This window comes from Ipomoea nil, unplaced genomic scaffold (genome assembly GCF_001879475.1).
Source record: "Ipomoea nil cultivar Tokyo-kokei standard unplaced genomic scaffold, Asagao_1.1 scaffold0848, whole genome shotgun sequence".
In the NCBI taxonomy this organism is placed as follows: domain Eukaryota; kingdom Viridiplantae; phylum Streptophyta; class Magnoliopsida; order Solanales; family Convolvulaceae; genus Ipomoea; species Ipomoea nil.
Window position 1 is genome coordinate 1,438,015 of NW_017617276.1, and position 24,257 is coordinate 1,462,271.

A 24,257-nucleotide genomic window follows, 5' to 3' on the forward strand; every position below is an offset into this window, starting at 1 on the left:
CCGGGTACCACCAAGTAAAGGTAGCCGACCAGGACATTCCAAAAACGGCTTTCCGAACCCGATACGACCACTATGAGTTCACCATAATTCCTTTCGGGTTGACTAACGCTCCCGCTGTGTTCATGGACCTCATGAATCGCGTGTTTCGCCCCTATCTAGATGATTTCGTGATTGTGTTCATTGACGCTATCTTGGTCTACTCCCGGAATCATGAAGAACATGAGCAACACCTCCAGACAGTGCTGCAAATGCTAAGGGAGAAACAATTGTATGCCAAACTCTCCAAGTGTGAATTCTGGAAAGACAGTGTGACATTCTTAGGCCACGTAGTGACCAAGAAAGGAATCATGGTGGATCTGGCAAAGATCCAGGCAGTTAAGGGTTGGCCAACCCCAATGACAACTGCGGAAGTGAGAAGTTTCCTCGGGCTGGCAGGGTACTACAGCAGGTTTGTGCCCGATTTCGCAGAAGTAGCCCAACCCATGATGAGGCTCATGAAAAAATAAATTCCCTTCTAGTGGGACACGGATTGTAACTTGGCTTTCCAAGAATTGATGGAAAGATTGACCACGACACCCGTATTGGCACTGTCATCCGGGTTAGGAGGGTTCGAAGTCTACAGTGATGCATCAAAGGAAGGCTTTGGATGCGTACTAATGCAAAACGGTAACGTGATCGCGTATGCATCCTGACAACTCAAAACCCATGAAGAGAATTACCCCACCCACGACTTGGAATTGGCAGTCGTGCTCTTTGCTTTGAAATTTTGGAGGCACTACTTGTATGGGGTACAATGCAAAATTTACACTGACCACAAGAGCCAAAAGTACATCTTCACTCAAAAGGATCTAAATATGCGACAGAGGCAGTGGTTAGAACTCATTAAAGATACGATTTGGACATCCAATACCACGAGGGAAAAGCTAACGTGGCGGGGGATGCACTAAGTAGAAAAACGAGTCATTCCCTTAACACCACATGGGTATTGGCGGATGAGCTGCGTAAGGAATTCCAGAGAATGGGCCTGGAAGTGGTGGAACAGGGACAAGTGGGCAAGGAAATTCAATTACTTAACATGAGGATCCTGCCCACATTGTTTGATGAGATTAAGAACGGACAGCTGCAAGACACCAAATTAAATAAAATAAGGCTCATCACGACGGGAGGGAAAAATGGGTCATTCGAGTTGTTTGACGATGGCAGCCTTCGTTATAAAGGACGATGGTGTGTGCTCACGACGTGCGAACACCTAAAGAAACAAATCCTGGAAGAAGGGCACAGTTCACCATACTCAGTGCACCCCAGAGGTGATAAACTGTACAAGGATGTAAAGAAACAATTTTGGTGGCCTAACATGAAGGGGGAGGTGGCGAACTTTGTGAGCAAATGCCTGAACTGCCAAAAGGTGAAAGCTGAAAGATGTAAACCCAAGGGACTAGTGCAACCACTAGAAATACCGCAAGAGAAGTGGGATTTCATCTCTATGGACTTCGTAGGAGGCTTACCCGTGACACGGACGGGTAAAGACAAGATATGGGTAATCGTGGATCGGTTGACCAAGATAGCGCGATTCATTGCCATGAAGGAGACTTGGACAATGAACTAGTTAGCCAAGGCCTACATAAGCCAAGTGGTGAAATATCATGGGGTTCCACGAGATATTGTTTCGGACAGGGACTCAAAGTTCCTATCTCAGTTTTGAAAATCCCTACAATTAGCAATGGGGATAAGACTAAAACTAAGCATCGAATTTCACCCCACAACCGATGGCCAAACAGAAAGAACAATCCAAACCCTTGAAGATATTCTAAGGGCTTGCATGTTGGACTTTTAGGGATCGTGGGAGGAGCACCTAGATTTAATCAAATTCTCATACAATAATAGCTATCATGCGAGTATACGTATGGCACCCTATGAAGCCTTATATGGCCCAAAGTGTAGGAGCCCTTTATGTTGGGAAGATACGGTTAACCCTGTGACTTTAGGACCTCAGTACTTGCAAGACACAATCGAGAAGATCAAGTATATTCAGGGAAGGATGAAAACGGCCCAAGATCGCCAAATGTCTTATGCTGATTTGGGGAGGAGACCAGCTGAATTCCAAGTAGGAGAAAAGGCTTGGTTAAAAATTTCCCCCACCCGGAGAGTGATGAGATTTGCGAAAAAGGGAAAGTTAAGCCCTTGGTTTATTGGCCCATATGAGGTCTTGGAAAGGGTGGAAAATATGGCATACCGCTTAGCATTGCATGCCGAATTAGAACGCGTGCACAATGTCTTCCATGTGTCTCAACTAAAGAAATACGTGCACGATGCTACTCATGTCCTTCAACCTGAAGTAGTATGTTTGGATGAGACTTTAATCTATGAGGAAAGACCTGTTAGGATCTTAGATACCAAGACAAGGGAAACCCGTAGGAAGTCGGTAAGGATGGTAAAAGTCCTATGATCCAACCACGGGACCGAGGAGGCAACTTGGGAACTGGAAGACGCAATGAGGGGACGCTACCCTGACTTGTTCACTCCAGGTAGTTTAGTTATCCATTAGATTGCATACTCAGACTTAGGGCTAGGTAAGTTGTTTTAGTCCGACGCCCGGCTTTAGTCAACCTCGTGAACCTAAGCTTCGAGGACGAAGCTTTTTGTTAGGGGGGAATAGTGTAACACCCCATGTTACGCCCTTTAAATTCGGATTAATTATTTCATTAATTTCGTTAAAGAATAGTTAAAAAGAATTTAATTTAGTCAGAATTTCCTAAATTAATTGATATGGTCCACGGAGGATCGTGGACCTTTACCCTTAAATAAAACCCCAAGCCTGTTAGAATAAGGAAAGAAGGTCCATTATTAATTAGACCCTGATTAGGATTCCTAAATCTATATAAAAGGAATTAGAATGCTTTAGAACCATTTTCCTCTCCATTACTCGAAATCCTCTCTCAGAATTCAGACAAGAGAATCCCTGTCACCAAGCCTAGGAAAGATTGATAGAAAAATGACCTTGAGGAAAGATCCTAGAAGTTGTGAGAAGTTTAATTAAAGCTACCAGGTAACCCATGTCTTACAAAACGTATTTTACTTGCTATCTTTTATTGATTGGCTCCTTTGAATGATTGTATGTGTGGTTTTGTGATTATGCCTTGATAGAGCTTGTCTTTAGGATTTGTGATGTGGATTCTTGATATTCTTCATGACCTTGTGTGGTTGTTTGCATGTTCTTGTATTTAATTATGTTTAGAGCTTGTCCTTAGGATTTATATTGTGAATCTTGTTGTTCGTGATGTTCTTGGCGTTCTTGGGTGGGTTTATGGATGTTCGGGTGTTATTCAAGGTTTAGAACTTGTCTTTAGGGTTTTATATGATGGTTTCTTTACGTTCTTGAGGTTCTTGAACGATTAAATGTTTATCCTTGAGTCTTGGCATGTGTAGAGCTTGTGTTTAGGGTTCAATTGTGTTAGTCCTAGGTTTATTCTATGTGTTCAAGCCCCTATTGTTGTTGATATGTGTTTGGGGCATGTTGGGACTTGATTTTGAGTAAAATTGTGAAATTCCTGGGTTGGGAAAAATGCCAAGATGGGGTGTTCCAGCGGGTAGTCGGTTGGGGGGGGGGGGGGGGGGGCGAACCCCCACCTGACCACCCGCCAGAACCGGTGGAATGTTCCAGCCGGGGGACGGGCGGGTGGACGGCCACCCGCTGGAACATGGTGGTTCCGATGGCGGCGGCGGGTTGTGTTTCACCCGCCGTACCACCCTCTGGTACGGGCCGGCGCGGGGTTGTTCATTCTCCGTGGGTCGAACCCGTGCCCCGAGGTGTCTTGATGTTTTTGGGTCTTGTATGATGTCTTAAGTACCGTAACGTTAATTGTGAGTTATGTCTTTGCATGTGGCCCATACTCATTGATGTAAGCCTAATTGTACACATTTTTAGTTTTGATTTATCTTATTTGTTAGGCTTAGGGTCATGATTTTGGTAATTTAATTGCATAATCCTTTATTTTATTATCTAGTTATGGTTCACACTTGTTTTGAAGATTTTACGGTGTTTGTTAGTGTTTTTGAACCATTGTAGGTCAATTTTATGAGCAAGGGAAGTTCTAGTGCGAGTTTGAAGCCAAATATGGTCAAATTGGAGCCCAAGAGACACAACGCGTCGAAAAAATGCCGTAGCATTTATTTTGGAGGAAGTCGCGTTCGACGCGGCGAGCCATTGCTCGATGCGTCGAACAATGACTCAGCGCAATCTGCAAATCAAAGGAAAAGAGGCGGCGTGCTAAATTAAAAATTCAAAGATTCATCTACAAATTTATTGGCACAATTCCCACAGTCGTTATATCATGCACCGCGGTGCATAATCGATAATGCACCGCGCATCAAAACAGTGCCGTTTCTACAGTTATAACGGAGTGACACTACGGTGTGTCTAAACCGACACAGTCTCATGTATTATTTTTATATTATCAAATGAAACTACAGTTATATCAAAATGATACTGTAGTTGTGGTGAAATGAAACTACAGTATATATAAAATGAAACTGAATAATATTTCACATGAGTGTATATTGTACAATGAAGTTGTAATTATATTGAAATGATCATGTAGTTGGGTTTTAATGAAACTATAGTGTATATAAAATAAGATTAAATAACATTTTCACATATTCGAGTGTATAAATATTGATTGAAACTGTAGTTATATCGAAATGAAACTGTAGTTGTGTTGAACTGAAACTGTAGTGTATACAAAATGAAACTGAAAAACAGAGTTATTTTTTGCGAAGATTCTATTTCTTTTCATTAAAAAAAAAACGACGTCGTTTTGATGCGCGGTGCATGATCGATCATGCACCGCGGTGCACGATATAATTTGCGCAATTCCCAAGACTAAAATTAAAGGTTACAATAATTTCCAAATCAAAAATAAGGAGCGGAAAATCCATATTTAAATAATAAAATTCCAATTTCGGTCTAGATACAATTTCAGTCCAATTTTGCACAGAATTCCTATTTCAATCAGAATTGCTTCTGGGCTTCTAGCTATAAAATCTCACCTTCCTCAACCATAGTACGGATTCAGAGATCTATGGAGACAAGACAGGGAGAAATCAAGAGCCACAAGTTATCATGAAAAGCAAGAAGAAGACTAGGGAGATTCGAGAGAATTGTTTGGTTCATTCTTGTACTCTTTTGATGATTTGTAATTATTTATTTATTTTTTCTAATTTAGTCATGCTTGGCTAAAATCTTTAGAGATTATTGGGTAAAAGTGTTTATGAACCTATGTGCATGAGCTCTTAGTTTCTTTAATATATTATTATTTAGGTTTAATACTTGTGTTGCAATTGTGTTTATCATTCTTGTTGCTAGTAGTTTAGGGCCCGAATTACTTGCTTCATAGCCATATTCATGTCTGAACGAGAGTTAGGAATAAATTAGGGCACACACAATTGCACCTATGCATATTGGGAAAGGGTAATTTATTAGGGAGATTTAATTCTTGATTATTGCCAGTTCGAGGGATGGTAGTAGTTAGGAATTTATGATGCTTGTTTTTGTTTTATTGGGTGATTATCGCACGAGAGTAGATATTCACCAGTGTTAGTGACTACGAGAGTAGCTCTATACCACTTTGCATCCTCACACTCGTATGAACCCAGATTTAATATTACATTAGGTTAGGCACTAGGGGAATAAACACTTGAATCCCAGGAATCTCAGTCTCTCTCCATTGTTTTCAAAACCCTGAATCTCTGCTTTATTTTATTTATTTTATGCAATCAATCATCCAAGTCAATTGTTTGGATTAGCTTTGAAGAATAAATTAGTAACTAGTGCTTGATACAACCACTTCCCTGTGGATCGATTACCCGATACTCCGGGTATTATTTGTTTGCAAATATACTACGCATCACTCGTATCGTGTGGTGTCAGAGTATGGTCTATAGTGCTCTTTATGTGCCTTGTGGGCTTGTTGTGGAGAGTCAATGTGCATGATGCACCCTTCCCCGTTTATCCCCTTATGAAGTCATTGTCGAGTCTTGCTTGTGTGTGTTGTCCATGGTGAAAAGAAAAGATATGTGACTGGCGGAAAAGATATGATTGGTGGTTGATGCACTGCGCGTGCTTGTGTGTGATGGTACTGCGGTACCGGTGTGTGATTTAAAGGCATCACAGATGCTATGAGTTCGGCGGTTGTGTAGGAGGTCATGTAGGCGGGGAACATGTTGTAACACCCCCGATTTTCAACAAATTTTAAAAGCTTAAACAAGAGACAAAGCTAAACATTAATCATTAAGCAACATAAGCAACGTCTAAACACGGAGGTGCTATGCCACACTTATATCAAACATAGGTGCACAGGCACATACTACAACTAAAGTAGTCTAACAATTCAACTTCTTAGGCTCACAGGCCTCAACAACTAATAAAGGAAGAGATCTAATCTATCTATAGGCCACAAGCGCGCTCTCCAAAGCTACTCAACCTATAAAAGATAAGGGGATAACACCTGGTCAGCGAATAATGTTGGTAACCCATCAACACGCGTTAAGTATCATAATATACATAGATATAATCAAAACCATTTGAAACTGAGAATACAGTATATATCATTTTAAAGCCGAGAGAGAGAAACATCAATAGACTCATCAATCACTCACAACAAAGGTCAAAGACCAACATACTCAACAAAACAATAGAACCACAAGCAACAAGCTCAACAACAAGGTACAACATGCGACACACAACGAAGGATTCACAATAGACATGCTCTTAAGCAATGGAAGGCCAGATTCACACCATAACGAGTTCCAAGTCCACATAGGACACCATCACACCAAGTCATATACCGTGGAGTCAGCACCACGGCTCGATTCCTAGTGGATCAGTGTGGAGGGCTCCAAATCACTAATCATGTATCACGTAGTCATCGCAACGACGCGGATCACATGCATAGTGTCATCGCAATGACAAGGACCGTAGCTCAATGGAAGCAGAGCTAGCAACTTTAAGTGTATACACCCTCTATTGAGATTCCAAGCTCAACGGGTTAGCTACCATCTCTGGCAACTGGAATGTGTTTCCAAGTTTCCCACAAGTAAAGTATCCAAATGGCAATCCAGAGCTTTAAACCCACTACCGGATGCAATCACACATAAGTCCCCACACTGTCCACTTTACCAGCTCAATCATCTCATCACATCAATCCATCATCTCAACAAGAGTCAATACACACGGAATCTAGAAATACAACAACACCTAGATTCCACACAAAGTGTGTACAACAGAGGATAAGCTCAACAATAGCTTAACCAATGAATAATCATACACACAGGATCACAACAAGGGATTTAAGCAAGGGGTTTCAATGAAGGACATGAAACGATACTCAACAAAAACAATGGACCTCAATCCAATATCAACATGGTTGGCAACACGAGTTGCCAATCCTTAATAGAAAAGGGACAAACAATACATACTAGCATTAATAACACCAAAACTAGCATGCATAACAAACGGGTAACCAAAATGGTTCCATCGAACCTTCAAGACTCATATTAGCCCAACGAATCACAAGGTTGGACCCTTAGCATGATTCAAGACGCCAAATCCTAACATGGATTCCTAACACATCGTTCTAGACATACGAAACATCAAGAAGACTCGCAAAAGCTCAAAAATTCAACAACGGGAGGTCAAAACATCAAATACCAAGAAGAAAGGATCACGGGGAACAAATCCCCGCAATCTCCACATATGTTCCCCGCGGGTGGGGCCACGGGTAGGGCTCCACCCGTGGTAGTACCCGCGGGGTACATCAGGGCCCAAAAATCAGCATTCGCGAAAATTCACTTTCAAGGCCAAGTTCAAGTCCAAATGACCCCAAATCTTCCACACAACAAAGATATGACTTGAACCTATGAATAGCTCAAATAAAAGCATTTAAGAACCCTAAATACAAGCTCTAAAAATGCATTATCACAAGATCATGCATCAATCACTCAAACACATCAAGAATATCACATAGAAGCCAATAATCATTCTTATCAAGTGAAAATAGGTTTTGTGTAGCATGGGTTACCTCTTGTAGACCAAAAACACCTTCTTCAACCTCAAAGCAAGACCAAAGCTCCTCTAGATCAACCTAGCACTTCACCTACCACTAGATCTTCTACAAACTCCCAAAACCCACAAGGTAGAAGAAAGATTTAGAGAAAAGATGGAGGAATCTTGTAAGGAAAAGGTAAGGAATGACAGATCTTACCATTCCTAGCCTTGTAGTGTTAGAAAGTTGGAATCTTGGCTTGGGATTTCTTGAAGAACTTATGAAGATCAACTCTAGGATTTCCTAGAGAGAAGGAGGAATAGGGAGCAAGAAAGAGATGTAGAGAGAAGGGGAATCCTGAAAAATGATTTGGGTTCCTTGGTTAGGGTAGGGTTTTAATGCTAGCATTGTGTGAAATGACCAAAAGGGCCCCTTCCTCCCAAAACTTGTTAGGAGAAAGACAAAATCTAGGGTACAAGGGTTAAAGCACAAGGTACTCATTGACCAAATTAAAAGAGTAAGGGATTTGGTCAAACTAGGTCTCTCAACTAATTTCAAAGGGAAATTAGGATAAGAATTGTAAAGCCACAAGGAATTAATTAAGGAATTAATTCGGGTTTTAGGGAATGAATTTCCGGGGTGTCACACATGCTCCGGAGGGATAAGGATGTGGTGTGTAGGGTGGCCTCGAGGTACAGGTTGGAACTGTTATAAGGTTGGAGAGGCGTAAAGTTTGGAACTTGGTATAAGGTTGGAACATGGACATGTCTTGTTGTGTACTCTTGATTTGTTGAGTCGTAATGTTATCTTGTCTTGTAGCTTGCTTGCTTGTGTATTTACGTGTCTTGTTGTGGCAAGTCGGTTGGTGTGTCTTGAGTCTTATTCCTGGTTTTGAAGCTATAGTTGTTTAGGACTATATTATGTATTCCCAAGTCTCAAAATGATTTCTTATATCTATATGTATGGTACTCAATGGGTGGGAGTGGGTTGCTTAGCATTATTCGCTAACGATTGTGATACCGTATGTTTTTCAGGTACTGATTAGTTGATCGAGAGCATGCTAGAAGGAGTTGCGGTTCCTGACCTAGTTAGTATTAACTTAGTTAGACGACCTGTGAGCTATGCTTGTATTCGGATAATGATTATGGATTATGCTTTGTTTAGTTAGTTTTAGCCTGTGTGTCTAGGTTCTCTAGCTTAGATGTGGCATAGCACCCCAACACTAATGTTTAGCTTCCGCTCTGTTTTGGGTATTAATGATAACTTTGCCTTTATTTCATAAGCTTTAATGGTTTTAAATTATGCTGAAAATTGAGGGTGTTACAAAAATTGTAACAATTAATTACTCATCACAATTATCATAAATTAGTGACAAAACTTGAAATCAATACAATTATTATCACAATTTAGTAAACTTTGTTACGGAATTATAGAGCGTCACAAATATTTGGAACAATTTCATCAAAAAAAAAATGACAATATTAGTGACAACAATATTTTTTTCTCACAATTGTTTCTCATTTCTAATGGTACTAACCAATTGTATTTTTATTGACAAATAAAGTTATCACAAATATTATAAACAAGAGTGACCAACAACTATTTGTCACAAAAAATACAAAAATTTGTGTCCACATTATATTTTATCACAATTACATTCGTTCCCGCCATAATTATAATGCCGCCAAAATGCACATACATTTAGTGACAACAAATAGTGACAACGTATGTTACGACACTATTATTCTAGTAATAGTGACAACTTATTCGTAATAAATACTTATTTATCACAATTACCATATTATTAGTGACAGAAAAAAGTTATCACAATTATCCCACACAATAGTGTCGAATTATTTTTTTGGTCACAAAAAGGATATTGTTTGTGACTAAATTACGAAGTGTCACAAAGATTTGTTACTAAATGTCTTCATTCTTGTAGTGACTCTGTATTCTAATCACACTAGAATCCATTCTCCCTCTCTCTGTATTATTATAAATATCCCTTTTATCACTCCTTATCTAACTAGGACTATTTATATCCATATAAATAGCTCCTTCATGTAATTTGCGTAGCTAAGCTATTCAATATCAATATTCTTCTCAGAATTAATTATTATTCTCACACATCTAGTGTTAGAGTTTTTTTAGTTTCACTCTCAGGATGTTTCTTAAATACAGTACATCTTTGATTATGGGTTGTTAGATCACTAGTGCCACTAGTTGTTGGACACTTAAATTTTTTACCATAATAATTACATGTACACTTATTCTTGTTGTTCTCTAACCTTGTAAAGTGAGTCCATACCTCAGACTTGGAGCAATTAGTTTTAGTGGAAGTGTAGTGCTTGAGCGTTTCTTCTTTTGCCCAATCGACTCTTCAATTGGCTCACTTGTAAACATTATATTGTAGTGTTTTGTTGACAAGATGAAAGAATCATCAATTTGTATAGTTAATATTTGCAAAACAAAAATCCCAAGTTAAAACAATAATTATTAACAATTTAACAATTGATTAATGAACTTTCAAATTCAATCAACAAGTTCAATGAAACAAGTTAATCAATAAGCCGCATAGGCTCTCTAGATTCTCTCTAGGGTTTTTGCAGACCTACTAGGGTTTTCCTAGGTTTTCAGACAAATTTTGTTCTTTTCCTCCCTGAGAGATGGCCGATGATGTTGTTATGGATGGCGAGGTCAACCAACGTGATGAGAGGCTGGCTGAGATGGAACAAACGCGTGATAGGGGTTTGTCGAAAGGTGTTGATTTGCGTCGGAACATGGAGGATAGGCGAACTGCTGGCTGGGCGCAAGAAGTAAGGGATTTTGGTGCGAATGGAAGGTCCCAGCCGACAGAAGAATTACGAGAAGGTGGAGGGAGGGGGGAACGTGGCAGTGGCTTAAGGCGTGGGGGAGGGCAGTTGGCAGGTGGTCTAGGCGGTGTGCATGGGGGTGGCGTGGGCAGTTTGAATGGAGGGGATGTCGGCAGTATGGGTAGAGGAGGGAATAGAGGAAGTATGGATCAGCATGGGAGGGGGGAGGGGGGAATTACACGCCAGCAAGGGGTAGTGGGGGGTGTGGCGGAGTTGACGGATAGATGGGCGGAGATGGCGTTGATGGAGGAGGAGGGGGCGGTGTTTATGCCGGAAGGTGGGGATGCGGTGGTAGAGGGTGATGGGGAGGAGGAGGAGGAGACTTGGAGGATTGTCGGGCGGTTTTTGACGCAGAAGATGATAAAACTAGACTTTATGAGGCAGGTTCTGGCGTCTGTTTGGCAACCGGTACGTGGAGTACAGGTAACGGAGATTCAAAGGGGTTTGTTCTTATTTGTGTTTTTCCATAAGACGGATATGGAATACGTGCTGAATGGGGGACCCTGGGCTTTTGAGAATAATGCTCTTGTGTGTCGAGAGGTGTTGGATGGGGTAAATCATGTGGATGTAGAGTTGGATATGATTGACATGTGGGTACAGTTGCATGATATGCCAAAGGGATACACGTCGCATGCAATTCTGGAACAGGCAGGGAATTTTTTGGGCTCTTTTGTTAAACATGATGACCGATTTGAAGGGGCGCCATGGCTAACGTTTCACCGTATTCGGGTGTCACTCTCGGTTGGTAAGCCACTTAGAAGAAGGATGAGGTTGATGAAGAGAGATGGGACTACAGCATGGGTAAATTTTAGATATGAACGGCTGCATAAGTTTTGCTACTTTTGTGGTTGTATGGGTCACTTGCATACTTTCTGGATACACGCTAGGGAGGCTACAATTCCGGTGGAAAGGTACCTGTACGGCCCGGATATGCGAGCTGGTGGATCCCGGAGCGCTCCTAGAGCGGTTGGGGATAGCTGGCTTGTTCCGGTTGGCGGGAAACTACGACCACTGGGAGTCAAGCTACGTGTGGTAGATGGGGGACAGGGAAGTGGGGGTGTCACACCCACGAGTATGTCTGATGATGAGGTGGTGGTGGCTACGGCAAAGCGTCGTAGGCATGGGACGGAGGGTGGGAGAAGATAGTGGAAACGATGAGGTAACAATTGCGGCTGTTTCAAAAAACTTGTCCATGGCGGGAGCTGGTGTTCAGCCCCGCCCATCATCATGAGTACTTTGAGCTGGAACTGTCGTGGCTTGGGCAATCCACGCACAGTTCGACAGATTGTGGGCCTAGCGTCCAGTAAGAAGCCGGATTTTGTGTTCTTGATGGAGACCAAGGTACCACGGATACATGCAGAACGGATCCGGGTTACGCTTGGGTATGAAGGTTTGTTTTATGTTGATAACGATGGTTTGAGTGGAGGAATGGCGCTTTTATGGAAGAAGAATAATACGGTGAGGCTTTTAACTTACTCGCAGAGTCATATTGATGTGGAAGTAAGCTTGTTTAATAAGTTATGGCGCATGACATGTATCTATGGTATCCCCGAGCGTGGTAGGCGGGAGGAGACATGGGATTTGCTTGGTACTCTGAAGACTAGATCCTTATTGCCCTGGGTGGTGATAGGAGATTTTAATAATCTGCTATATCAGCATGAGAAGAAGGGGGGAAATCCGTATCCTAACAGTCTGTTACGGGGTTTCGGAGATGCTGTGGATGACTGTGGTTTGATGCAAATGCCAATGAGAGGCCACCAGTTTACGTGGCAGAAGGGAAAGGGGACGCCGAATTGGATAGAGAAAAGGTTGGATAAGGCTTTAATAACGAATGATTGGGGTCTGCTCAATGAGAATGCATGGTTGGAGAATATTCGAACCCGGGCCTCGGACCACTCGATCCTTTTCCTCAGTATTAATGCGATCTGCATGTCGAGGGGAAGGGGGCCGCGGGGATTCAGGTTTGAAATGGCTTGGCTATTAGATGAGGGGTGCAAAGAGGTAGTAGAAACGGCCTGGCAGGAGGGGAAGACGGAGGGATTGCTGCATTGCCAGCAGTTGTGTGGAGAAAAATTAATGCGGTAGGGGGGAGACCAGTTTCATAAATTCGGGAAACGAATTAACCAACTACAGCAGAGACAGGATGCCATACAAAATAGGCGAGATTTGGTAGCGCTAGCTGAGTACCAACAGATTGAGAATTCCCTGAAACGAATCGAGGCCTAGGAGGATGTGTTCTGGAGGCAGCGAGCTAAGCAGCACTGGCTACGCGGGGCTGATGCGAATACAAAATTTTATCACAGGTATGCCTCTGCACGTAGGAAAAAGAATTTTATTTCTAGTATTAAATGTAATGCTGGTAATTGGGTGGAGGGGGATGATATGCATGCAGCTATACAAAATTACTTTGACAATATTTTTGCCTCTAGTGGATTGAGTTGTGATGATCCACTTTTTGGGGTCCTAGCCCCACGAGTAACGTTAGAACAGAATGTGATGCTTGACCGCCCTTTTGAAAATAATGAGGTTAAAGAGGCTCTCTTTGCAATGTATCCGGATAAGGCACCGGGTCCGGATGGTTTAAACCCGGGTTTTTACCAGCAGTTTTGGGAGATAGTGGGAGGAGATGTATCTGGCTTTATAACGAATGCTTTGAATTCCTGTGTATTCCCTGAGGGATTGAATGATACTAACATTGTTTTGATACCGAAGAAAGAGATGCCTGAGACAGTTGCAGATTTAAGGTCGATTGCGTTAAGTAATGTCATTTACAGAGTTATGGCCAAGATGATAGCAAATAGGATGAAAACACTAATGGGAGGATTAATATCAGAATCCCAGAGTGCTTTTATCCCGGGAAGGCTAATCACTGACAACATTCTAGTAGCAGCAGAGGTGGGGCATTATCTGAAGAGAAAGCAGTGTGGTAGAGTGGGGTGGAGTGCTTTGAAGTTAGATATGTCAAAAGCCTATGACAGAATGGAGTGGAATTTTCTTGAAAAAATGCTGACTGTTATGGGTTTTAGTGAGAAGTGGATAAAGCTCATTATGCTGTGTGTAACGACTGTTAATTATACTGTAATGGTCAATGGTATAGCAGGGGGGCATGTAAAACCAACCAGGGGACTCAGGCAGGGAGACCCTCTCTCCCCGTATTTATTTATTATTTGTGCAGAGGCTCTCTGGATGATATTACAGTATGAACAGTTGGCAGGCTCAATACATGGGTGCAGAGTTGCAAGGGGAGCGCCACCTGTATCGCACCTATTTTTTGCAGATGATAGTCTCCTATTTTTTAAAGCAAATATCCAGGAGACGGGAGTTATAAGGCAGTGCCTTGAAAGGTATGAGAAATTGTCAGGCCAGGTGGTGAATTATAATAAATCTAATATATGTTTTAGCAGAAATACCCAGGAGGCTGACTGGATGCAGATAGCGGATTGTCTGGGGGTGGTGCAAGCACCCAATTTTGGAAAATATTTGGGCCTACCTTCCTTTGTAGGGAGAAATAACAGAGCTGTTTTTTCGTATGTGGAGGAAAAGATCAGGCAACGAATTGGCTCGTGGAGTAAAAAGTTACTTTCTCAGGCTGGTAAGGAAGTGTTATTGAAAAGTGTAGCGCAATCTATGCCTACCTATTCAATGAGTGTTTTCCTGTTACCTGGGACAGTTTGTCAGTCAATTGAGCGAACTATGAATAAATATTGGTGGGGGAATGGAAGAGAAAGGGGAATACATTGGAAGGCATGGGACAGGTTGTGCATACCAAAGAAGTATGGTGGTATGGGTTTTAAAGAACTAAGGGCTTTTAATCTAGCTATGCTGGGTAAACAGGCATGGCATTTTTTAACGGACCCAGGATCACTTGTGGCTAAAGTTTATAAGGCAAGGTATTATCCCACAACCAGTTTTACAGATGCAACTATTGGTAATTGCCCAAGTTACTGTTGGAGAAGTATAATGGCAGCTCATGCAATGGTAGTCTCAGGGGTGCGAAGGAGAATTGGGAATGGGCAGACAACTTTAATATGGGGACATCCGTGGTTACGAGATAATCCTAGCCCATTGATTCAAACAGAAATGCCACAGCAATTGAGAGAAGCGCGAGTTGCAGGATTAATTGATTTACAGACTCATACCTGGGATCCACATATTTTGTCTGACTTATTTATTCCTGAAGATGTGGAGCGAATAAATATGATCCCTGTGAGTCCTGAGTATGAGGACTCATGGTATTGGATGAGTGACCCCAAGGGGATATATACAGTAAAGAATGCCTATAGGCATATTGTGGGTGATTATGAGAATAATCCAGCAGATTTTGATAAATGGGTTGCAATGTGGAAAATAAAAGTCCCCCCAAGTGGAAAACTTTCTTGTGGAGAGCCATATGTGACATTTTGCCAACAACCCTAAACTTGATATTTAAAAGGGTGGAGGTGGAACCAACATGCCCAATGTGTGGTTTAGATCATGAAGATGTGTTACATGCTTTAGTACTTTGTGAACATTCTAGACTTGTTTGGAATATAACACAATTGCCTGTTATTAATATTATTGCAGACTCTTTTACAACATGGCTAAAAGGGGCTATGGCGGTCTTAACAGAGGAGCAGACCCGGTTAATGGTAGCAATATTATATTATATTTGGAGAACTCGGAATTCAGCTGTCTGGAAGGGATCAATGATGCGACCTGCCCAATTAGCCAGAGCAGCCACTGTAGCACTACAGGCATACGGCGCTGCCCATGTCCGCCGAACCGAGCCGGCAGCAGCATCGGAGCACTTAAACGGTTCAGGGGAGGGCAGTCTACGGTGTTATGTAGATGCGGGTTTCAGGCACGACACGGGCGAGGCTACGTACGACATGATAATAATAGCGCCAGATGGCTCTTTTGTGGCAGCAAGGAATGGCAAGTTACCGGTTTGTTTTTCACCACTTATGGCGAAGGCCCAGGCATACAAGGAAGCACTATCCTGGCTACTTGAACGAAGCAACACATCAGTAAGTTTACTCACGGATTGCATGGAATTGGCTACGATTATTCGACGCCATCACACGCCGATCCATTCGTACGTTGGGGTCACAATTGACCAATGCAGAACGTTTATGTCTTTATTTAATCGTATTACTTTGGATTACATCTCTAGACAGGTTAATTTACATGCGCATACTTTAGCTACGTTAGCATTTACACAGGATCAAGTTATGTACTGGGATGCTATCCCACCTGACGCTATTTCGACTTTGATTCATTAATACAATCGCAAGATTGACCTTCAAAAAAAATAAGCCGCATAGAAGTTAGATCAACATTCACAAACATAGCTTATATAACTAAGGTTCAATAAGAACATGGAAACTTCACCAACTAAACAAATTATGAATGATAAGGTTCAATAAGAAGTTAAGAACATGGAGCCATGCTAGTGTCGAAGTGGTTGCAGTATATTTCTCAAACAAATAATTACTCGGAGTAACGAGTTATCGATCCACAGGGAAGTAGGGCATATTAAGTACTAGCTATTAATATATTCTTATGAAGCTAATCATAACGAAAGACATGGAGGGTTGATTAAAATAATTTAAAAAAAAAAAAAAAAAAAAAAAAAAAAAAAAAAGAAAGCAAAGTAGCAGGTTTGTGAAAACAATAGAGAGAGAATGAGATTCTTGAGAATGCAAGGGGTTGTTTACCAACTTGGAAAAATAGAGAATTTTCCAGAAAATTGGAGAATTGAAGAAGTGGAAAAATGAAAATTGGAGAACTTGTTTACTAAATTTATTCTTCCAAATCCAATCTCATCTCCATTCTTCCAATTCTAATAGAAATTTGGAGAAAGGAAAATAACTATTCTCCAAATGGAGGAATGGAACACACGGGTGAACAGTGGAATTTGGGCGTGAGGTCCTGTGATTGAATCTTGCCTGCGTTTGTTTCATTTTCACAGCTTCTTTCTTTCTTCCCTTCGTTTTTTCCCCTCTTTTTTTTTTTTTATTTCTTTCGAATTCTTTCTTCTTTTTTAATAATAATAATAATAATAATAATAATAATAATAATAATAATAATAATAATAATAATAATAATAATATATTATTATTATTATTATTATTATTATTATTATTCTCACTTTCTTTCTTACCTTCGTTTTTCCCCTCCTTTCTTTTTTTTTTTTCAAATTCTTTCTAATTATTATTATTATTATTATTATTATTATTATTATTATTATTATTATTATTATTATTATTATTCCCACTTTCTTTCTTATCTTCGTTTTTCCCCTCCTTTCTTTTTTTTTTTTTTCAAATTCTTTCTGATTATTATTATTATTATTATTATTATTATTATTATTATTATTATTATTATTATTATTATTATTATTATTATTATTATTATTATTATTATTCCCCCTTTCTTTCTTCCCTTCGTCCTCCTTTTTTTTCCGAATTCTTTCTTATTATTATTATTATTATTATTATTATTATTATTAATTTTTCTATAATTTTTATTGCAATGATTTCTTCACTTTTGTATTTTTAGCTGCAATTACAAAATTCGAATATAGATTTCTTATACCTTTACAGATAATAATATTTATTTTTATAAAAAATATATGCTTATTACTTAAAAAAATTCACTTTTGTATTTGTATATATGTTATTATTGGGTATGTTGTTTTGTAATCGGTTGTAAATTATTTAGTGTAAGATTTTTATTGGTGTATTATTATTATTATTATTATTAGAAAAATGAAAAAATGGAGAAATAGCGAATGAAAATTAGAAAACTGGAAAAATGAAAAATTGGAGAAATAGAGAAGAAAAATGGAGAAATGGAGAAGAAAAACTGGAGAAATGGAAAACTGGAAATGGAAAAACAGAAGAATGAAGTAAACGACCCCCAAACATTTGAAAGAGTTACTCCCGTAATCTCTAACCGAAAACAAGTGAATATTCACTCCCGTGATATAAACACTCGACAATATAAGAACAAGCATTCATCATAAATTTCAAATAACTACTACCATCTTCCGATGTGCAATAATCAAGAATTAAACTCCTTAACCAATATTCACTCTCTCAAGGTGTTATAGTTAAGTGCAACTGTGTATACCCTAAATTATGCCTAACTCCCGTTATAACATAAAGAAAGCTATGAAACGAGTAACTATGACCACTAATTACTTGCATCAACAAATATGAAATCACAATTGCAACACAAGCATAAAACCTAAATATTAATATATTAAAGAATCCGAGAACACAGACACATAGGTTCATAAACACTTTCACCCAAGAATCTCTAAGAAACTTAGCCACACATGGCTAATATAGAATTCATAGCAATAATAAAGAGTTTGCAAGGAATCAAAGAAAGTAAAAAAAAAAAAAAAAAATAAACCAAGTGATTCTCCCAAATCTCCCTAACTTTTTTTCTTCCTTCCCAAGACAATTTGTAGCTCTTGATTCCCCTCTTTCTTGTCTCCAAAACACAGCATCTCGTCCTTTAGGGTTGAGGGAAGATGGGCTTTTTAGTGGGAACCAAGCTGGGAACGAAATAGGAAATTTTTGCGTGAAATTTGAAAGCTGCCGAGTTGACCTCTCGACGCGTCGAGCCGGGGCGCCCAACCTTCCGGACCTTATTGGAAATGTTTAACGCATCGAGTCGGAGACTTGACGCATCAAAACGGACGTCGATTCTTGGAGCTCACGGCTGGCACTTCTCAATGCGTCGAGTCTTCTGGACTCAAACCGCGAACCTACTGTAACTTTTGGACGCGTCGAAGCCATGGGCTCGACGCGTCGAATCTCCTGTGTTAGCATCCTCTAGTCCATTTCGGCTCCCAACTCGTCCTAGAACTTTTCTTGTTTTTGCGATTGACCTACAGTAGTTCCAAAACACTAACAAACACCGTAAAATATTCAAAACAAGTGTACAACCAATTTTTAATAAGAAAACAAGGGAATAGGGGCAGTTAAAGTAACATTTTCATTGAACTTAAACTCAACAAATAGATTCAAACCAATACTAGAAACATGTACAATTAGGCTCACATCACGAAGACTAGATAAAATTTCAAGTCTTCGACTTTCGGTTCCATCCTTCAAGTCCAGAAATTCCATTCTTCGTAGCGGGAAATTTCATATTAGAATATAAGACTAGAAGCATGGAGCAGGAAACTAGAAGAAAACAATGTCCCCAATTCAACCTTCGCCGATAGGGGAACCAGAGCTCAACGCTGTCGCAGGGGAGGGGCGAACACCGTAATTAGGAATAGTTGATCCTATGACTTAAAATTGAGGAGGACAACATGAAAAGTGATAGAAAAAATCTCATCTATAGTGGCGCTAAGGCTAACGTAATGGAGCACAACAAAAACTCTAATAACACCAAAAAAAAGATAGACAAAAATTTAATTCTAAAGATAGTGTTTCCAATAACAAGTTTCATGAAAATGTTTAAACTATGGAAAGATAGATCACAAATCTTCTTATTGCAAATCACCAAAGAAGAAGAACAAGTCATCTCTAACCAACATGAGGAAAAGCAATAACAAGGAAGATAAGATCATCCTCTTCTTCCATGGTGATTGAGGTAAACTTGATTGGTTTGAACTAAATAAAGTAGTTCATTTACACTAGGCAACCTAACACATTTGTTCGAACCAGCAAAAAGTAAATCCAGTCCCTTCAATTTTCAATTATGATAAGTGTTTTGACTTATGTTGGATTCGTCGTACATTAAAATGCATAGTTTTATAGTGTTAATCATTGTATATTGGGAAACAAACACTTATATAACTCTGTCACTTCAAAAAGGAAACAATATAATTAAAAAAAAAAAAAAAAAATGTGTGTGACGTAGACATAGGTTTTCGTAGTTTAATGTCCGTGCATATAGTTTTTGAGTGTGTTATAATAATAATTTTTTCAACATCTCAAATTTAAAAGAAAAAAAAAATTCTTGACATTGCATGGGACGTTAGAACAAATTAGACCTTAATGATGATAAAGTAGTATTTGTGAGAATTTCTCATAATGTGTAATGTGAAATGCATTACACTACTCCCTCTTCCTTCCAATCTTATATTCTCATCCCAAGAATGCACTTATCTTAGTGGGGAGATGAAAGTGACGTTGATGATAACTTGAGTTTTCGAAACTTTATCATGTCTTGTCCTAGTGGAATTAACTGGAAAGGCAGAAAACTTAGCTAACTAGTAAATCCACCTAAAATAATGTTTATAAATTTTTCTTTAGAGTTAATATCAACTGGGGTATTCCGAATATAATGACGTTGCTACGTTTACTCTAAACTTTCAATTTAACTCATTGTGATCTTTGAACTTTTAAAGTTAACTACCCTTGTCCTTCAACTTCCAAGTTAATCATTCATGGTCCTTTTAACTTTTAAAATTTTAATCAGCCCTGGTCTTAACTTTGCGCTTACTTAAACTAACGGAAAGACCACATCTGATTAAATTTGAAAGTTGAAGGATTATGAGTAGTTAAATTGAAAGTTTAAGACTAAACGTGATAATGTTACTATACTCGGAAGACCCCAACTGGTATTAACTATTTTCTTTACTAGCAGCTATATGATACACAGTTCAAATCTTATCAAAAAAAAAAAAAGTATAAATTTGACTTGTTGTGAGCTAGTTAATGCACATTTATAATTTAATTATCATCTCTGGTCTACTAATTTTTAGGACAAAGAACAATGAGGATCTTATAGAGTTTGGGTTCAAACGTATGTAAAACATGCCCCAACTTTTTGTCTTCCATGATTGTAAAATAAAGCAGAAGGGTCAAATATGCTTATTACTACTCACAAGTATGTACTTAATTAACTCATTGATCTAAAATAAAAGCTAATTTGATACATAAACTTTCTAAAATTTTTGCATTTATCATTTTTTCAAGTTCTATCCGGTTTTGATGATATGACATCCGATTAAACTGATGTGGTTATTATTATTTTTTACATGACATCTAACAAAATAATATTTTTCTTGACATGGCTTTAACCTATTAAAAAGTTGATATTTCACTTTTCGGTGCCTCCAATTTCACTAATTATAATATAATTTCATATTTCGGTGGAATTGCTTCAATCCACCGGAAATTAGATTTTTCACTTTTGGTGGTGTAGCATCACTCCAATTCCACCTGAGATGACTAAAACAAGAACTTCTATTACAAATGCATCATTCTTATTTTGTTCTCATTCTAAAAATTATACCAATATAAAAACAATATACATATTCACACATTCCATCTTTGACAACAAAAAAATTTCTTCCCAGAAATGTGAGTTCTGCAAATTGGGGCTTTAAATCCACAATGACATACAGTACATCGCATGCTCACACTTTAAGTTGTTTTGTGCACCTGATGACGCCAAAGAAGAAGACATTTCAAACCAAGAAGACGAGCGAAGCTGATACAATTTTGAGATGATGAAGTTGAGAAAGAAGTCGAAGATGGATTTGAGAAGACAAAACTGAAGAAAGAAGTCGAAGATGAAAAACATATTAATATGGTTTGCTTGGTTTTAATTTATAGCCTTAATACATTTCATGTCAACAATTTTATTTTTTTTTTATAATTAAATTTTCATGTCAGCTTAATTTATATCCATTGGCAACTTGATGGAACCTGATAAAATTAGTAAATGTAAGAATTTTAGAAAATTTATGTATCAAATTAACTCTTATTTTAGACCAATAAATTAATTGAGCATTTGTAAGTAGTAGATAACCTAACTATTTGATCCTTCAACTTAAAATAAATTGAGTACCTATTTAAGATATCATTCAATTTAATTATTGCTTTCTACATCCTTAAAATATTGTAAAAACATTCAAACAAACATAGTGCTAAGTGTTGGGATAACACCCAATCGATCAGTCCATACGGATTTAATCAAGAGTTAATACCCAAAATAGTCCATCGACTATGTCGTAATTACTAATTTAGTCCTCGACTATCATTCTTACCCAATTAAGTCCTCAACTATACAATTTTTACCCAATTTAGTCCTTTGTCAATTTGACTGTTTGTTGACTGTCAAAAGTGGAAATAAAGTTGTAATTTTACAAGTTTTCTCCTTCCTCCTCATTTAGCAGCGCCAAACCATGTAGCAATAAGCTCCGGTTGGGTTCTAAACCTGTCAGTATCGAAGTAGTGGTTATACATCGGATAGCCCATGAATTTGATTTTCAACGATTTTTTGACGATCAAAATCTGATCGGAGTGTATTGCTGCATGGTTTGGCGCTGCTAAATGGAGAGGAAGGAGAAATCTTGTAAAATTATAATTTTATCCCGACTTTTGACAGTCAACAAACAGTCAAATTAATACAGAGGACTAAATTGGGTAAGAATTGTATAGTTGAGGACTAAATTGGGTAAGAATTGTATAGTTGAGGACTTAATTGAGTAAAAGTTACATAGTTGAGGACTTAATTGGGTAAGAATGATAGTTGAGGACCAAATTGATAATTATGACATAATCGAGGGACCATTTTAGGTATTAACTCTTTAATCAATATGAGGTACTAATTTGAATAGATAAATAATAAATAGTACACTGAATTTTTAACATACAAACCTTTTTTTTTCTTTAAAAAAAAAAAAAAAAAAAAAAAAAAAAAAAAAAAAAAAAAAAGAAAGAGAGAGAGATCAGTCATTTTTAGGTCAAATCAAACTAAAAACAATTTTATTATTATTTTTGGTGCATACATAGGGTGTCAATGCGGGTCAATCGATTTGCCCCATTGCAAGTTTTTAGATGTTTTTTTTAATGTTTCTGTTTGTTTCGATTTTGGAAATAGTTTTAATAGCTAGGATTCTTATGCTTGATTTTAAAGATTGCATGCACTTATATTTTTGATAGGATCTCATTTATTTACAAGAACAAAACTACAAAAATTCAAAAATCAACATTGATCGAAAAAAATAGTTAAATGAGTGAAAAATAATTGTCATACTCAAAAGTTACAAGTTTGTATTGTTATTGCGAACATCATCTTAATATCAAGTATCAACGTGTGACCTGCCGCAGGAGTCGAGTGACATGAAAGTGTTGGTTAGTTGAAATGCGGTGTAGAGGAACTTAGGCGAGTGGCAGAAGAATCTTTTTAGGATTCTTGACACTTGTACACCCAGGAGGAATCTATAAAGCAAATTCCATGGCATCCTATGGAAGCATGTAAAGGGTGTTGTTTCTTGACCTTTCTTCACCCCCAAAGAATAATAATACTTTTAGAAGAAGAAGAAGACGACGATGTTGCCTCCTGCCCTCTTATGCCATTCCACTCGCACTGCTTTTTGGCATCTCTTACATAATTTAATTTAATGCTCTTTGAAAAGACCACTCCTTCAACACCAACGTAACGCTGATTATATATTGTTCCCAAACCTCAAGAGCCCCACGTCCCAATCCGACAGAACACTTGAGAGGATGTAAATCATGGTAACTCAATTGAACACAGAGATTAGATATTTGTTTACTGTGCATAAGGAGTCCCCCTCAATTACTTTGAGAAGTTGCTCCCACACTGACGCAGGTAATAAGACACGATCCCGTATCATTATTCCCAAACTTCACCCATATATATATATATATATATATATATATATATATATATATATATATATATATATATATATATATATATATATATATGGTTCCCGCGCGGTTGACCTTCTCAGGTGTGGTTGTGCGGTTGTTAAGGTGCGAGGTTTTCCTTCCTTAAGGTGCGTGGTTTTCCTTCTTAAGGTCCGTTGTTTTCCTTCTTAAGGTGCGTGATTTGTATGCTTAAGGTGCGTAAGTTATTGAAATTTAAAGTGCGCCATTTTAAAACCTTAGGTGCGTGTTTGTGTTCTTAAGGTGCATGATTTGTGTGCTTAAAGTGTGTGATTTGTGTACTTAAGGTACGTCGGCATCAAACTTTAGGTGTGTGTGGGTTGTGTTCTTAAGGTGCGTCAACCGCACGGGAAGTCATCTCGCACCTGAACCCTTCCCTATATATATATATATATATATATATATATATATATATATATATATATTTGTGTGTGTGTATGGATTCCTCATGATAAGGAACGAAATTCTATGTGCAACTTGCTCAAATAATCTTTTACTAATGTTACCTAATTATATTATTCTCCCTAGACAACGTGGTGATTTGAGAAGACTAATTTTTTGATGCGAGTGTGAAGGAGAATGGGATTTACGTACACAGCCACTTTCCTTTCGGCTGTATGAATTATGAAAGTTGTCTTTTGCATGAATGGACAGAAACTGCGCTATTACCCAGAGGATTCTGTGTATTCCTA

General features: G+C 38.5%; 2 protein-coding genes across 2 annotated transcripts; both read left to right on the forward strand.

Annotated features, from left to right (window-relative positions):
* The first annotated feature begins 1,903 nt into the window (after window positions 1-1,903).
* On the forward strand, window positions 1,904-2,446 carry LOC109178465. Its single transcript, XM_019328099.1, has one exon. The coding sequence runs from the start codon at window positions 1,904-1,906 to the stop codon at window positions 2,444-2,446; it is 543 nt and encodes a 180-aa protein (XP_019183644.1).
* Window positions 2,447-12,241: 9,795 nt separating this feature from the next.
* Window positions 12,242-19,506, forward strand: LOC109178466. The gene is made up of 5 exons (XM_019328100.1): window positions 12,242-12,993; window positions 13,342-14,504; window positions 14,772-15,275; window positions 15,476-15,918; window positions 19,387-19,506. The coding sequence occupies exons 1-5, from the start codon at window positions 12,242-12,244 to the stop codon at window positions 19,504-19,506; spliced, it is 2,982 nt and encodes a 993-aa protein (XP_019183645.1).
* The last annotated feature ends 4,751 nt before the right edge of the window (window positions 19,507-24,257 follow it).

Bases quoted from the DNA above. Each gene is read 5' to 3' on its own strand.
- LOC109178465 (XM_019328099.1), top strand. From the start codon at position 1,904: ATGGCACCCTATGAAGCCTTATATGGCCCAAAGTGTAGGAGCCCTTTA.
- LOC109178466 (XM_019328100.1), top strand. From the start codon at position 12,242: ATGGAGACCAAGGTACCACGGATACATGCAGAACGGATCCGGGTTACG. The intron at 15,276-15,475 runs GTGGAAAACTTT...ATATTATTGCAG, and splicing joins GAAAATAAAAGTCCCCCCAA to ACTCTTTTACAACATGGCTA. The intron at 15,919-19,386 runs GTAAGTTTACTC...AACTATGGAAAG, and splicing joins TTGAACGAAGCAACACATCA to ATAGATCACAAATCTTCTTA.